This window comes from Diospyros lotus, chromosome 6 (genome assembly GCF_014633365.1).
Source record: "Diospyros lotus cultivar Yz01 chromosome 6, ASM1463336v1, whole genome shotgun sequence".
In the NCBI taxonomy this organism is placed as follows: Eukaryota; Viridiplantae; Streptophyta; class Magnoliopsida; order Ericales; family Ebenaceae; genus Diospyros; species Diospyros lotus.
The window spans coordinates 23,833,625-23,848,231 of NC_068343.1; the positions used below are offsets into that span (position 1 = coordinate 23,833,625).

Consider the following 14,607-nt stretch of genomic DNA (forward strand, 5'->3'; position numbering starts at 1 on the left):
GTTCGGTTCTAGGGCAGGGTTACCACCGCCCGCCCAAGACTGGTGTCTTTTAGTTGCCATCAAAACGGAGAGATAACTCGAATGTCATAACAAGTCGTATTGGAGAGATAAAAAAGAAAAAAATGTCTCGGCCCCACAGTGGGCACCAATTGTTGATGCGGAAGCCGATCACCCTCTTTTGCCTTGGTCCGAGTACCTGCAATGGAGTTAGGGACTTGCTCCCCCGGGACCACTCCAATGTTAAAGTTAGATTACCAGAGTAACACCTAGTTCAAAGTGTGCAATCCCAAACTTAGAGAGAGAAAGGTTCTATCCCTTACCCATCACTAGTCCTTCCCTTTTTATCTGTTTGCTAAGGTAAGGATTCTTTTTCAAATCACCGGGATCCCTATCCAGCTCCTTGTGGAGCTGGAATCTTACGGATATGGATTCCATAACCGTTGCCGAGAAGTTCGGGGTTGCTCCTATCTCCATGATCATCGGTATGATGGTTGATCTCAAGGAATCCAGAGAATCTTCGCCGAGCAACCGACTAGCTAATGTGGTAAGGCGTATCTGCCATGTGTCGTCTTTGGGTCTAAGTAAGATGACGTCAAGCGGGTGGCTCCTTGGTAGGCACGTGTTACTGTTGCCAATGGCTATATTCCCGTGGTATTGGAGTAATTATGGACCTGAGGGTGTTTACGCTTATCAAGTTCTTAATTAATTTAATAAAATAATTAAAATTAAAAAATATTCTCCAAATGTATCTAAAGTGACCAGTGTGTAATAGATTAGATGACTACGAGTATAAATTGTCATGGTACTAGCTAATTATTTTTAAAATAATTATTATAAATATAAATATTGCAATTTATTAATCCCTAATATTGTTGTTATCTTCTTCGATGAATAATTTTATATATTTCATAAATATTTATTAGTTAAATTGAAAAACTATAACCAGCTTAAAAATTAGGGTCCAACTTATAGGCTAATAGAAGTAGGGCCCAACTTATATAGGAAGGAGCATGAATGGGGATGGCAATAGCAAGCGAAATCGAACCGGTCAACACGATTAAAAACTATTTGACTTGGTGATGGTTTGGTTATGGTTTTCACTAAATTCAAACCAAAACTCGAACTGAAACCAAACCAAATGTGTAGGTAACCGTATCAAACTGAACCGAATATATATATAATATATATTTATTTATTTAATATATTATATATACACATAATATATATATTGACTAATGCATTTTTTTACAAGTATTTTAACTAATGTATTACAAATATATAAAATATTTAACAATTATAAAGTAATTAACAAATAAAAATAAAACCTAATATTAAATTATTTTATTTTTATCAATCAAATAATTATTAATAAAAATAACTAATTAAATATTTAAAAAACTAAAACCTAGTGGGAGATTATGGATCAAACTAAAAAAACTATGGTCAAAATCGAAATCGAATCGAAACTGAATAGTTTTGTTATGGTTTTTAATTTTTAAAACCAATGGGTAATGGTTTGGTTTTGGTTTTAGTAATTTAAGTTTGGTTTGGTTATGATTTTAACAAAAATCGAATTATTGCCAACCCAAAGCATGAAGGGACCTAACGGTTAAGAGGTTTTTTTTTTTTTAAATAATCATAAAAAATTTCAAGAGATATTAAAGCAATTTATCCCTAGTGATGGGATAATGAAAGCTTAGTTTAACTTTCAAGTTTTCAAAGATTGAGTTTAACAATCAGCGCTATTGTTATGTTGTTCATGTCAGACAATATAACATTTGTTCGATGTGAGCAAAATTAAGAGGAGGACATGGGCCCCATGGAAGAATCCACACCCCTTTTGCAAACATGCATCCGACACGAGCAACATAAAAGCCCTCTAACAATCAGTCCGGCAATGAGTTATTTCTCAATCTATTACTTCAATCCTGCGAACTCTTATTTTCTTCAAAATAATTGCTTCCATATTAATTCCTTTAGTCACTCATTTAATCAAAAAACTTTTCATGCAAAACATCAAACAACTTCTAATAATATGTGTAATATTTGAAAAAGGAAATTTTTGGAAAATTTCCAAGTAGTAAAAATTAAAAATATAAAACCAAAGGGTATTTTGTAATCTTACAAGTGATTGGAAACATCCCAAGGGCATTTTGGATAATATCCCAAAAAGTTTAGGGAAATTTTATTTGCACCCATGTGTTTTACTCTCCACAATCATATTTTACTAAATTCTTTTTCTCTTTATTTACAGCCACAGATCTGTTCTTCTTAGTTCATCATCACTGGCAACTCTAGTCATCTCTCTTGTCAAAATCGTCCACCCATCTACTTTGTCCTATAGTCATCATCGGACTCACCAGTCGCCTCTCTCGCATCTCTCATCAAACTTACCTGCCTATCTTACAAGTTATTTTATTTTTTTTATTTATATATACATGGGAGTTTTATAAATATTATTATTAAATAAACTTAAGATGCCACGTTAACATAGATACATGTCTTTTAAATCAATTTCAGGTGTTAAATAAAATTACACATATTTGAATCAATTAAAATATAATTACTAAAATTAAAATAATTAAATAAAATTATAAATTTACAAAAATATTTGAACTTTTTTTTTTTACTATTTGCCCTTTCCTTTTATAATAAGACAACTTTTTTGACCAATTAGGCATCTGGCCTACCAAATTAATGCTAGATGAAATCTTATAAAAAATTAATTCAAAAATATTATTTAGAAACCCTCCTCCCTTATGCCCTCCCAGAGCGTTGCTGAGGCAACCCAATAATTTTGACATCCAGAACGTAATATTTTTGAGACAGTTCTTTTAGACAGTTAAAAATTGGGGCCCAACTTTGTCAAATTTTCAAACCCAACGGATAAACGTTTATTATTTTGACGACAGTGGATAGGATAATGCTACACGGATGAATGCATTGACGCACGGCTTGACAAACCCGAGTAAAATTACAGGTTAACCCTCCATCCAAATTTACAATTTTACCCTCAAATTGGATGCCCTTACTCTGTCTCGCTCAATCTCTCTCTCACTCTCTCTGATTTAGGGTTTCCGTCGCACGGTTCTCTCTTGCTCGCTTTCTCTTACCGATTGAAACCCCATTGCTATTGCTCGATCTCTCGCTCGCTCTTTTATTACTCGATCTCTTACCATCTGAAACCCTATTGCCCCATTGCTACCCATTGCTATCGCTCGATCTCTTGCTCACTTTCTCTTATCGCTCGATCTTTTACTGTCTGAAACCCCATTGCTACCGACGACGAGCTCTCTCATTGCTGCCAGCGACGAGCTCTCTTTCTCTGTATATTTTAACCAATCGCGTCTCCTCCTGCCGCCGGAAAGAAAGATTTTTTAAGCAACTCAAAGCAAGAACCCGAATACAGAGGTATATTTTTATGTTTATGGTTTTATGTATTTTTATGATGCAAGTGATGTTATGTTTCTTCGTTATTTTTTGTCAATTTTGTCTGATGCATGGCACCTAAAGCTCGAACAATGCATATATGACAGTCTGTATATGAGAAATCCACATATGCATAAACGATTATAAAAATAATTTGATTCCAAGCATTTGGAAAATGATTTCGTTTGGGTCGCTGCAGACATAATTGGACCTTATATATATATATATTTATTTTTATAAGCCTATACTTAACCCTACCATGCCCGATTGTTTTGACTAGTTGGATAAGACTAATTAAAATTCATTATTATTACAACCTTATGGAGCCTGCCTCCTGCTGCCTGTTTAATTCCTTCATTTTTTAAATATGATCAATCTCTTGCTACCTGTTTAATTACTATTCTCCCAAGTTTCCATGAAACCAGAAAAAGAAAACATGCCTATAGATATTGTTGGAGGGCTCACAAACACAACAGTGTGCTGAGTGATGTTTGGCAAAAGCAATAAGTAGCTGATCAATATATCTAATACACTGGCCATGTGGAAGCTGCCAAAACCTCTCTTCATAGCTACCTATAATAGTCATTTTTTGTTTTGAAAAGGCTATCATTTCTATTAATTTTTTTGCTTAGTTAGTATTATTATTAGACATAACATGCTAAATTGTTGCTGAGGTATGGTTGAGATAGATTGCTTGGGCTTGGTTGTCTTGGTTTGTTGTTAAGACAAGTTGTAATGGTAGGTTTGAACTTAGGAGTGTTAAGGATTGCTTGATTAGAATTTGTATATTTATGCAGTCTTTAAAACTGTGCAATGCATTTGCATATTTTATAAGACAATCAATTTTATTTTAGAAGACGAAGGAAACCAACAATGAGTGACATAGGTATGTTTGATTTTTTTCATTAAATTTTAATATGAAGGATACCAACAGTAATATATGTAACATTAAATTCTGATATGATGGTTTTTTTTTTTTTTTTGAAGAAGGAAATCATATTGTGTTTGCAGAATCATTTGAAGATAATGAGGAAACTTTCGTTAATAATGAGGAAATTACCAAAGATAACGAGTGTCCTACTTTAGAAGAAGAGAGTGATCTTGTCCCCAAGGTTGGAATGAAATTCAATGAGGAGAAAGATATTTTTGAATTTTACAAAAGATATGCTTACCATGTGTGTTTTCTCGTTAAAAGAAGGAGTTCGAGGAAGGGTGAGGACGGTGTTCTAAGGTATGTGGGATATACATGTAGCTGAGAAGGTAAAAGAAATATTAAAGCTAGCACCTCTCTGAATCCTCAACCAATTGTTCAGTTAGGGTGTAAAGCTAGGATAGCAGCATGTTCAGACGTTTTAGGAACATGGCGAATTACCATTGTCCATCTTGAGCATAACCATAAAACAAGTCCAACCAAATCTAGGTTATATCGATGCAACAGACAATTAAGTGAACATGTGAAGCGACAGCTTGAAGTTAATGATATAGCTAGAATTCCATTACATAAAAGTTATAACTCAGCTGTTGTTGAAGCTGGTGGATATGAGAACCTGACGTTTGTGGAAAAGGATTGTAGAAATTACATTGATCAGGTGAGGAGGTTAAGACTTGGGGAAGGAGACGTTGCTGCTATTCAAGCTTATTTTTCAAAGATGCAAGCCTTTTGTCCTGGTTTTTACTTTAGTGTAGATTTGGATGAAGATGGCAGATTGAAGAACGTCTTTTGGGCCGATAATAGGTGTAGACAATCATTTAAGGAATTCGGCGATGTTGTCACATTTGACACCACATACTTGACCAATAGGTACGACATGCTGTTTGCTCCATGGACATGGCTGGAGTGTATGGAGGATCAAGCGCCTGCAGGAATAATCACTGATCAAGATAGGGCCATGCAAAATGCTATTGAGATAGTCTTCCCTAACATAAAGCATAGATGGTGTCTGTGGCATATATTAAAGAAGTTACCCGAAAAATTTGGTAACCATAGCTGTAAGGCATATATTCTTTCAGGCGTACATGAGGTGGTGTATGAATCACAGAGTCCTGAAGAATTTGAGGAGGCCTGGAATTTAATGATTGAGAAATATGCACTACATGACAATGATTGGTTGTCTGGACTTTACAAAGAAAGAGGTCGATAGGTCCCATGTTTTGTGAAAACCAGTTTTTGGGCAGGGATGTCAACAACGTAGCGTAGTGAGGGTATGAATGCATTCTTTGATGGATATGTACACTCGAAAACCTCATTGAAGCAATTCGTTGAATAATATGAGCGGGCAATGAGGTGTAAAGTTGAAAAGGAGTTTCAGGCCAACGTAAGGTCTTTTTCTCAGATGGTCCCATGTGTATTGAGGTTGGCAATTGAGAAACAATTTCAAGAAGTGTACACAATTGCAAAATTCAAGGAGTTTCAAGAAGAGTTAATTGGGAAGATTTATTATTCGATTGTGTATACCGAAGAGGGACCTCTTTGTACGAGGTATGAGGTGCGAGAAGATATCATAATTGATGAAAGAATGAAGGAAATTTTTTTTTTGATTATTTTTGAGAAAGATAGCTGTGATATTGTTTGCAGTTGTCACATGTTCGAGTTTAAGGGAATAATTTGTAGACATGCTGGCACAATATTGATCCAAAATGGTGTCAGATCAATTCCTGAGAGATATATCTTACGGTAATGGAGAAGAGATGTCAGTAGATCCTACATGAGGGTGAAGATCAATTACAATGGTTGGATTAGTACGCTTAGCCAGTTAAGATACGATCAACTGTGCAGTGCGTTTGCTAAGGTAGCAGACAAGGTAGCAGACGACGAAGAGCGAACCCGAGCAACTATGGAGTGGATCCAATCTCAATTGAATGCATTAAGCATATCCAATACAAATCCAAGCTATGGTAGTAATATATATGCTCAACACAGTGTGCAAGAACAAGTTCGGAGTTGTGGAGAGACAGCAACAGCTTCAAGCATGCAAATAATGGATTTGATATGCTCCCAGAGAAAGGGAGCCCCTAGAAAGCTTCGCAAGAAGGGTCCATTGGAAACACGTACAAAGAAAGCTAAGGTATGTGTTTTATGTATTTTTTATTGCTTCACAACAAGATGTTGTGCTTGAATTCCCAATTGTAATGACAATTATTTTTGTTTGATGTCTAGGTGGGATCCTCAAAATCAAACAAAGGCAATGCCCCAATTCAAAACATTGTCGAAGATGCTCAAGTATTCAATCAAGCTTTTTCACAAGATGCACAATATCAAGCGCTTCCACCAATCTCCCACTCACAACAATTGATGGTAAGTAGTGTATAAAATTTGGGTAAAAAAATTATCGCATTGTCTTTTGGGTTGATATGCATACATCTTTTTACAAGTAGTTTCTTGGAATGCTGCTCACAGAGTGCCTATGGTGCCTACCTCTCACACAGGTAATCCTTGTATGTCAATGTACCCGCCCCATCTACAGCCCGATGACAATCCACCAGAAATTTGAGATCATTGAGAAGCTGTATATTCTGATCCACTGCAACACTGGCAGGTATCCCTTTCTTGCTTCTTTGAGCAGATATTATGACTAGTGTTCCAAATGCCTCATACTAAGATATTAGTGACAATTTTGTTGGAGATAAGAATGCCTCGTAATTGAAATAATATATTGTCGCATGATGGTCCTAAAAACTTACAAAAGAATAATTTTTTTTAAAGAAAATATTCAATTGAATTGTAGAATAGTATAATATATCACACGAATCAGTGATCAATCCCGACATAAATGTACATTCATGTAGATTCTAGTGCCCTTTTTATTGTTTCTATTCCTCCAGCTATTATGATGCCAATTTGGAGTTGATTTCTTTTTGCTTCTCTGCATAATTAATTATAATTCTCCTGACACATTTTCTTGTATTTTTGTTGAAGCAGGAGACTTTTGTATGATTCAAGAGTTCTGATTCAAGACGCAGTATGAGAAAATGAATTATTGTACTCCTGATGTAAACTACTTTAAGTGAATTCGTGGCTATGTAATGAATTTAATTTCTGGCTGCTTTTGAATTCGTGGATGTAATGAACTTTTTTTTAACCACTCTGTCTACAATTGATCATAGGGGTGACATTTTAGGTCGAATCACTTTGTGTTAGGGGTGATGCGCTTGTTACCTCATTTCTCCAATAAACTGAAATTATCGTAACGAAATGGCGTACATTACATGTTAATATAAACGTCTTTTGTTGCTTGTTAAATCCACTTGAAACTTTGTGTTGATTTCTTGTTTTTGTTTCCGCATGATTCAGTGCTACCACAGCATGTTGTCAGAAAATGCATTTGTTGAAAAACTGTCTCAGCCTCTTGACAAACTGCATCTGTAGTGTTCTTGTGATGGCAGCATTGATTATAATGCAACGCCATCCATAGTTGAATATTGGTTTTCCTGCTTGTAACATTAGAATTATTAAAGTTTTATTTCTCTGTCAATCATCGGGAGACGACAAGTTGCATACATGGAGTATCAGCAAACGAACAAAGGTAGCCTCACATTTTGTCCAAATCCTGAACCTGAAGTAATTCTAGCATCCACCCACAATATATATCCCTGAACCCTAACAGTTTTGTGTAAACAAACAATTTACAATTTGCAAGTAACAAGCAATTTGCAAGCAACAAGCTCAGTAACAGTTTTCATCCATTTGTCATCCCTAAATAAACAAACAATATGCAAGTAACAAGCAAATTTTAACTAACATAGATTATTCTTTACATTAAAGCCAAATACCTAAATCTACTACCATCGTTTTTCATCAACCATAAAATTAATAAAAAAACAACACAATCCTAACACTATTAGAACCCTAACAAACTTCATGTCTCTCTCATGAAGCTTTATTTTCAACTGAAAGTTCGCTTCCATTAAACATCTATAGTCTTCCTTAAGCGTCAATATATTTTTTTTCCTCCTTAAAGCTTTTTCTTCTAAAGCCCTTATTTGTTCTTGAAGTAATGTCTCCTTTTCATTTGCTTCTGTCGTGTTGCAGTTTAACTTATCCAACAAAACTTCGCATAATTTTTTCTCACGACTGGTTCGTTCATCATCGATTCATTGAAACCATTTGCAATCATCATTCTGTCCACCAAACCATCCAACAATCAATTCTAAGAAAATCATTAACAATTATTACATTTAAAAGATAAAAATTATCTTCCAGAATCGACATCGCAAGAATCTCCTTCCAGGGTTAGATTTAGTCCATGAACTCAAACACCAAACAGGCACACCATGTTCACACATGATTCCTTGATGCGAGGTTGAAGAGTTGATTGAAACTTCACCCATTTCTAAATCAAACATCATCTTAACTAAAATATTTAAATTTACATGTAATTGTTAGCTTGGGCATTAGTTGCAAGTCTGTAACCAGAAACAACCAATTCCTAGCACTACATTGTTTACATTACAAAAACATGCTGCATAAGAATAATGATAGGGTTTGTGCAGGACCAAACTAGCTGGGACAAGGACTCCTCAGGCTGAGTTGATTACAATGTGAAACTAGTAACATATAAATCTAAACAAAACATACCAGATGCCAATCAAGTAAGATAACAACAACTTAAATTATTGAGCCCAAATCACAAATATATTAACATGATCGGGTTCCCATCTTCCTCAAATTAATACTCATAATCAGTTTTTGCTTTAATTATTGATTATGCAAGTCTCCATGAACATTACCCTAAAATGTCGAAAAGTAGCCAGCCGTGACGTTTAAATTATGTTGTATGTAATCATGTTCAATTAAAGTTGCACTTAATTTATAAGATGGCATAATTAGACATGCATGTTCTGCTTACATAAACATTAATTATTAATATAAAGAAATGTTATTTTGACATTTTAGAGTGACACCTAATGTGATATAAGAAATGTTTAATTAATGTAAACATATAATGCACTAATACAAAAATATTACTTTTGAACATTTAAATAGCATTTACGTATTAATTAACATACAAACAGGCAAATTCATTATAAGGAAAAAAGCAATAAAAACATAAGTCTTGGTTTCTCTTAGGATAAGGTTTATCCTATTCACTTTTTCCTTCATAGTTCAATCCATCCAGGTACAAATGTAGTCTCTAGGGTGGATTTAATTGCCTTTTTGTAAGACTGAGCTAATCATATGAAGAAAACATCACCACACCAAGAACTTGGAGACCCAAAAAAGCTATGCCAGCAAGCATAGGCTTTCAGAGAAAATTAGAAAAAATAATCATCAGAGAGATAGTTACACAGGAAGCTGTGGCACTAAAACAAACAATTGCATTAACTGGAATTCAAATAAAATATTAGGACTAAACTCAAATGCATTTTAAAAAGCATATGTCGAGGTAAAGAATAATCCATAATTAACTTGTGCAAGAACACTGCATGGAATTTATGTAATCAAGACTCTAAAAAAATATGTGCAAGAACACTGCATAGGTTTACAACTAATGCCCAACCTTATAGTTTACATCTAAAAAAGTATGTAACAACATTTTCAGTAGCCATTTTCATTACCCAACATTAAGCCCTCAAATTACCCAAATTTATGCCAATCCCAGATCTCAAACTCTAGGTTTTTAAGACCCAAATCAATTAATACAAAAACCACAAGAAAGAAAGAAAGAAAGAAAATAGAGAGAGCAGTTCAAGTCTCTCGATTGAAAATATACAAGAAACATCAAAATATACAAGAAACCTAAAAACAAACAATGTAAAAAATACAGAGAGTAAGCGAAACAGAGAGTAAAATGGTGTGACCTAAACCCTAAATCAAAGAGAGAGTGAGAGAGAGAGAGAGAGAGAGAGAGAGAGAGAGAGAGATTACCGTCAATAATGGGGGAACAACTCGTGAAAATATACAAGAAACGCAAAAACAAACAATGTAAAAAATACAGAGAGTAAGCAAAACAGAGAGTAAAATGGTGCGACCTAAACCCTAAATCAAAGAGAGAAAGAGAGAGATTACCGTCAACAATGGGGGAATAGCCCGTGACGGTCAGGACGGAGAGCTCACGAGCGAGAAAGAGAGTCGTCGGCAATGGGGAACAGCTGGTGACAGTGACAACGGAGAGAGTAAGAGAGCGAGCGATAGATAGAGCGAAACATAGAGTAAAATAGAGCGACCTAAACCCTAAATATGAGAGAGAGATAGAGAGAGAGAGAGATTACCGTCGGCAAATGGGGGAACAACCTATGACGGTGAGAACGAAGAGCAAGCGAGAGAGAGAAAAAGAGTCGTCGGCAATGTGGGGTGTGGATAATGCGAGCGAGAGATAGAGCGATTAAACCCTAATTTTGAAATTGGGTGAGGATAAAGGCTGACCCATGCGTCTCAAATCTCAAATTGAAACCGAGGTTATCACGAGAATTTAATGACAAAATCTCGCGAGAACTCGGGTTTGTCAAGCCGTGAGTCAATGCATTCGTCCGTGTAACATTATCCCAGTGGATATCCAGAAGGGAAAATTCTGGAGGGCTAGAAAGGCCTTACCGACGGGTTTACCGAAAGAAGTGATATGACAAAAATGTCCCTCACAAGTTGTTAATTTTTCAAGCGATTCCACTCTGAAGGTCAATCTTCCTCCTCCTCATCCATTCAATTCCCGCCCGAACACTTAAAACCCCTTCCTTTCCATGCGGCCATTCCCATGCTCGCCAACTGAAGGACTGTTCTCGAGTCACTTCGTCTCTCTCAGCTCCGTCGACGAGACCCACAGAACACTAGGAGCGGCCGTCTCTCTCAATCGCACCACCCCCAATCGCGGAAGGTAGCAGCAACTGCCCCCAATCGCCTGGCCTAGCAGCAACCGCCCCCAATCGCGAAAGGTAGCAGCAACCCACAACCGTCTGGGGCCACCGTCTGCGGCCATTGCCCCCAAGTTCCCAAAACGAACCCCACAAACGTCTGGGGCCACCCCCAATTGCAACTACATCGCCCCCACCTGCCGGCCAACAGTCTTTGAAGCCCCCCACCTGTCGGCCAGTCGCACCTACCTGAAGAGGAATCCTTTCCAGACATTTAATTTGTATTTTCATAAAGAATTTAATTTCCCCATTGGATAGAGTTGATTAGAGTTGTGTATAATTTCCCCCTTAAATTCTTTGAAGCCCCCCCACCTAGCATATAATTCTTTAGGGCATATTTGTGTATAATTAGAGTTGATTGTAAAAACTATTAAATAGAATAAATAAATTTGATTCCCTAACTTTATCATTCAATACATCCCCATGTAAATACACTTCACAGATACATAGAAAATATAACTACAACCAACATAGAAAGAATGCATCTTGAACTAGAAGATCACCCAGCCACCTAGTTTGAGTGAAGATCCAATGTCCCTAAGTGAGGAAGTGATCCAATCTCTACTGGTAATGAAGACAAAGCATTGTTCCTACAAATTAAACCAAGCAGCAATTATAAAGGATGATGTTAGCAGGAATAACTGAATTTTCACATATTATGATAAGCCTCGTTATCTATTTGTCTTGAAACACTGAATATGAATCTGACCCCATATAAAATTCCAACAGGGAAGAGCAACCTATTATTGATGCTGGGATTGAAGAAATTCCTGTCAAATTCATACATATATGTTATATATGTACAGTGAAGAAATTGATCAACTGGTAACACAATTGGCACTCTGAACCATATAAGTCTTATTATCAATTTGACAATCTATGCAAAGGAAACTATATGGAAATTTATTCACTCACTGTTCTGATAGAAGTTAAGGAAGATGAGACGTGAAAGACTCCCAATACTCTGGTATAGCAGTCAGCAAGTTTTTTGCTGCAAAATTAGGAAGTGTAGCTTAATGCTTAGAATTTCTTAGTGTAGATTAAATTGTTGTCAGCATTAAATGAAGAAGTAAAGAGGGGGCAGAAAAAATAGAAACCAGAATTCATTTACATGCGTTGAGTTCTATAAGCATGGATAGGTTCATATGCATAAATTAAGCTACATTAATTTGAAATCATAGTTTTGATTGAAACATTTTATAAAGCGAAGTACTTGTGTTATTATCTAATTTTATGTTAGTAGTTTATATTAGATGGTTGAAATTGCTGAAATATTATTTGTCTGTAATTGTAGACATTACAGAATTTGACAATGATTGGAAAGAATAGAGGAATCTGTAATAGTTGTAGACGTTCTGGTCACAATTTATCAGAATTTCCCACAAAGCGACATTGCCCTTCATGTGGACGCGGGTTTGTGAAGTGAATGAAGGTAGAGAAAATACGGTGAACAAATGACGTATGTTCTTTTGTTGTAGTGCTGATTATAGGTATTTCAAGTGGGCTGACGAATGCCCTCAAAAGAAAGCTGATGCTTTTGGAGGACAAGTAAATGGAGGAGTGTATGATGAAGGTAAATCAAGTGGTGGTGTTTCAGCCAAATCATCTGTCACAGAAGAAGTCAAAGAGGAATTGACTCGCTTAGTTCAACGTCTTGCTTGCATTTCTGAAGAGGAAGATGTGGAGATATCTCTCAATCTAACAATTCGCAAGGGAAAAGGAAACACACCCTTTTGACTTGAGCTTGTCAAACCTCGAATGTATTGAAAATAATAAAATGATGTTAACACGTGTTGTTAAATTAGAAATGACTTTTATCACGTTCTACATTTACGTTAAGTACTAACTAGTATAAGAAAGTAACATGACTATTTTTCATTTGTATTTTTATTTTTGAAATTTGATGTGATACTGTATTTATTATTTTTTGTGATGAGTTCTGAATAAGTATCGTGTTTTTGCGACTTGTGGGGCTATACCTATCACGTGAAAAAAAATTGACTTAAGTCAAGTGGTGTGAAGCTGTTGACATGGACTTTATGAGATTAGTTGAGTAAAATTTGAAGTTTGAAAATAAAAAAAAATCACAAAAACTAAAGATTCATGATAGAGAGGAGTTGTGTAAACGCAAGCAAATGGAAAGTCTATAAATTAAGCGCAGCAAGAGGACTAGTGTAAACGCAGGCAATGGAAAGTCAATAGACTTAGCGCAGCAAAACAAATAGTAATAATTTGATAGAAATTGGATTGACCCCAAATAATTTATGTCCTCAGTTAAGGCCTCTGGCACATAATATTCAATAATGAAGCATCATAAACCAAGGAACAATAAAATCTCTTGGAATAAAAAAACATAAAACATCAATCCTGTTTATCTTTTAAAAGAGTTAAATATTACATTTTAAAAGAGTAGGAAAACAGCAAGTAGGTGCCAATTGACATCCATTACAATCCAAAATACAAAGAGCCCAAATCATTCATGGGAGGCATTTTAATTAGCCATTTGCAATAGTACTACCTTACATATTCATAACACCATTAACACATTTCTCATACCAATTAAAAAGAAAATACTGAAATAAACATAGTTGGTTATCTACAACTTGCTATTAATTCTTCCTCCTAAACAACAATGCTTCACTTGTATTCCAAATTCATGTTTTCCGGAGCCAGCCCCACACAAGCTCGTAGAGTATGTTCACGAGCATCATCACTGCTTCTTTGCATTTTGTTCCTGGATGATATGGCTAAGATGTTCCTGGATAGAAGATAAGCTCCCCAACTAGCAACCTGCAAACATTTTGAGGGAAAATGGAAAACTAAAGAAAATCTATGAACTCTTCAGTTAGTTTTTCTTTGAATGCTAAAGGACCAAGAAAAATAAAGAGCCATTCAATACAAATTTGAAGCAAAAATTGGAAGGACTCTGAAAGGAAGAAAGCATTGGATGCAGATTCTTGTAGTGAAGTTAAAGTATTGTTGACTTTCATGCAACATAATCGCAAATGGCTAATTAACAAAAAACAAACCTCATTTCCACTAAAAAATTGACACACAAAATATTGGGCGGTTGGCTACCTAGAAAATTCACACAGAAAATATCAAGTCACGGAATCGCATCTACATTTGTAACTATGGCTTCATTGACGTAGACTTATATATATATTTTTAAACAAAGGAAACAATTGGTCAAACATATTGCACAAAACATTCATATCAGAAACATATTTTTAACCACTATAATCTGTTAAGATACCTTAGTATGTTCTCGAGCCATATCAAAAACAAAATTGCAAAAACAGTGTGTTCATCATAAACCAAATTGCACAAAAT

At 35.5% G+C, this 14,607-nt stretch overlaps 1 protein-coding gene and 1 long non-coding RNA gene across 2 annotated transcripts; one reads left to right on the forward strand and one right to left on the reverse strand.

Annotated features, from left to right (window-relative positions):
* Positions 1-424: 424 nt before the first annotated feature.
* On the forward strand, positions 425-5,570 carry LOC127804409 (protein FAR1-RELATED SEQUENCE 5-like). The gene is made up of 3 exons (XM_052341267.1): positions 425-611; positions 4,417-4,660; positions 4,850-5,570. Exons 1-3 carry the CDS (start codon positions 425-427, stop codon positions 5,568-5,570), a joined length of 1,152 nt encoding a protein of 383 aa, XP_052197227.1.
* A 2,395-nt stretch (positions 5,571-7,965) lies between these two features.
* On the reverse strand, positions 7,966-10,871 carry LOC127804625 (uncharacterized). Its single transcript, XR_008023700.1, has 3 exons — positions 10,639-10,871; positions 10,436-10,518; positions 7,966-8,547 (listed from the first exon to the last, which is right to left on the reverse strand). It is a non-coding gene; the product is annotated as an uncharacterized LOC127804625 (long non-coding RNA).
* Positions 10,872-14,607: the final 3,736 nt, after the last annotated feature.

Bases quoted from the DNA above. Each gene is read 5' to 3' on its own strand.
- LOC127804409 (XM_052341267.1), top strand. From the start codon at position 425: ATGGATTCCATAACCGTTGCCGAGAAGTTCGGGGTTGCTCCTATCTCC. The intron at 612-4,416 runs GTAGGCACGTGT...TTTTTTTTGAAG, and splicing joins GTCAAGCGGGTGGCTCCTTG to AAGGAAATCATATTGTGTTT. The intron at 4,661-4,849 runs GTATGTGGGATA...AACCAAATCTAG, and splicing joins GGTGAGGACGGTGTTCTAAG to GTTATATCGATGCAACAGAC.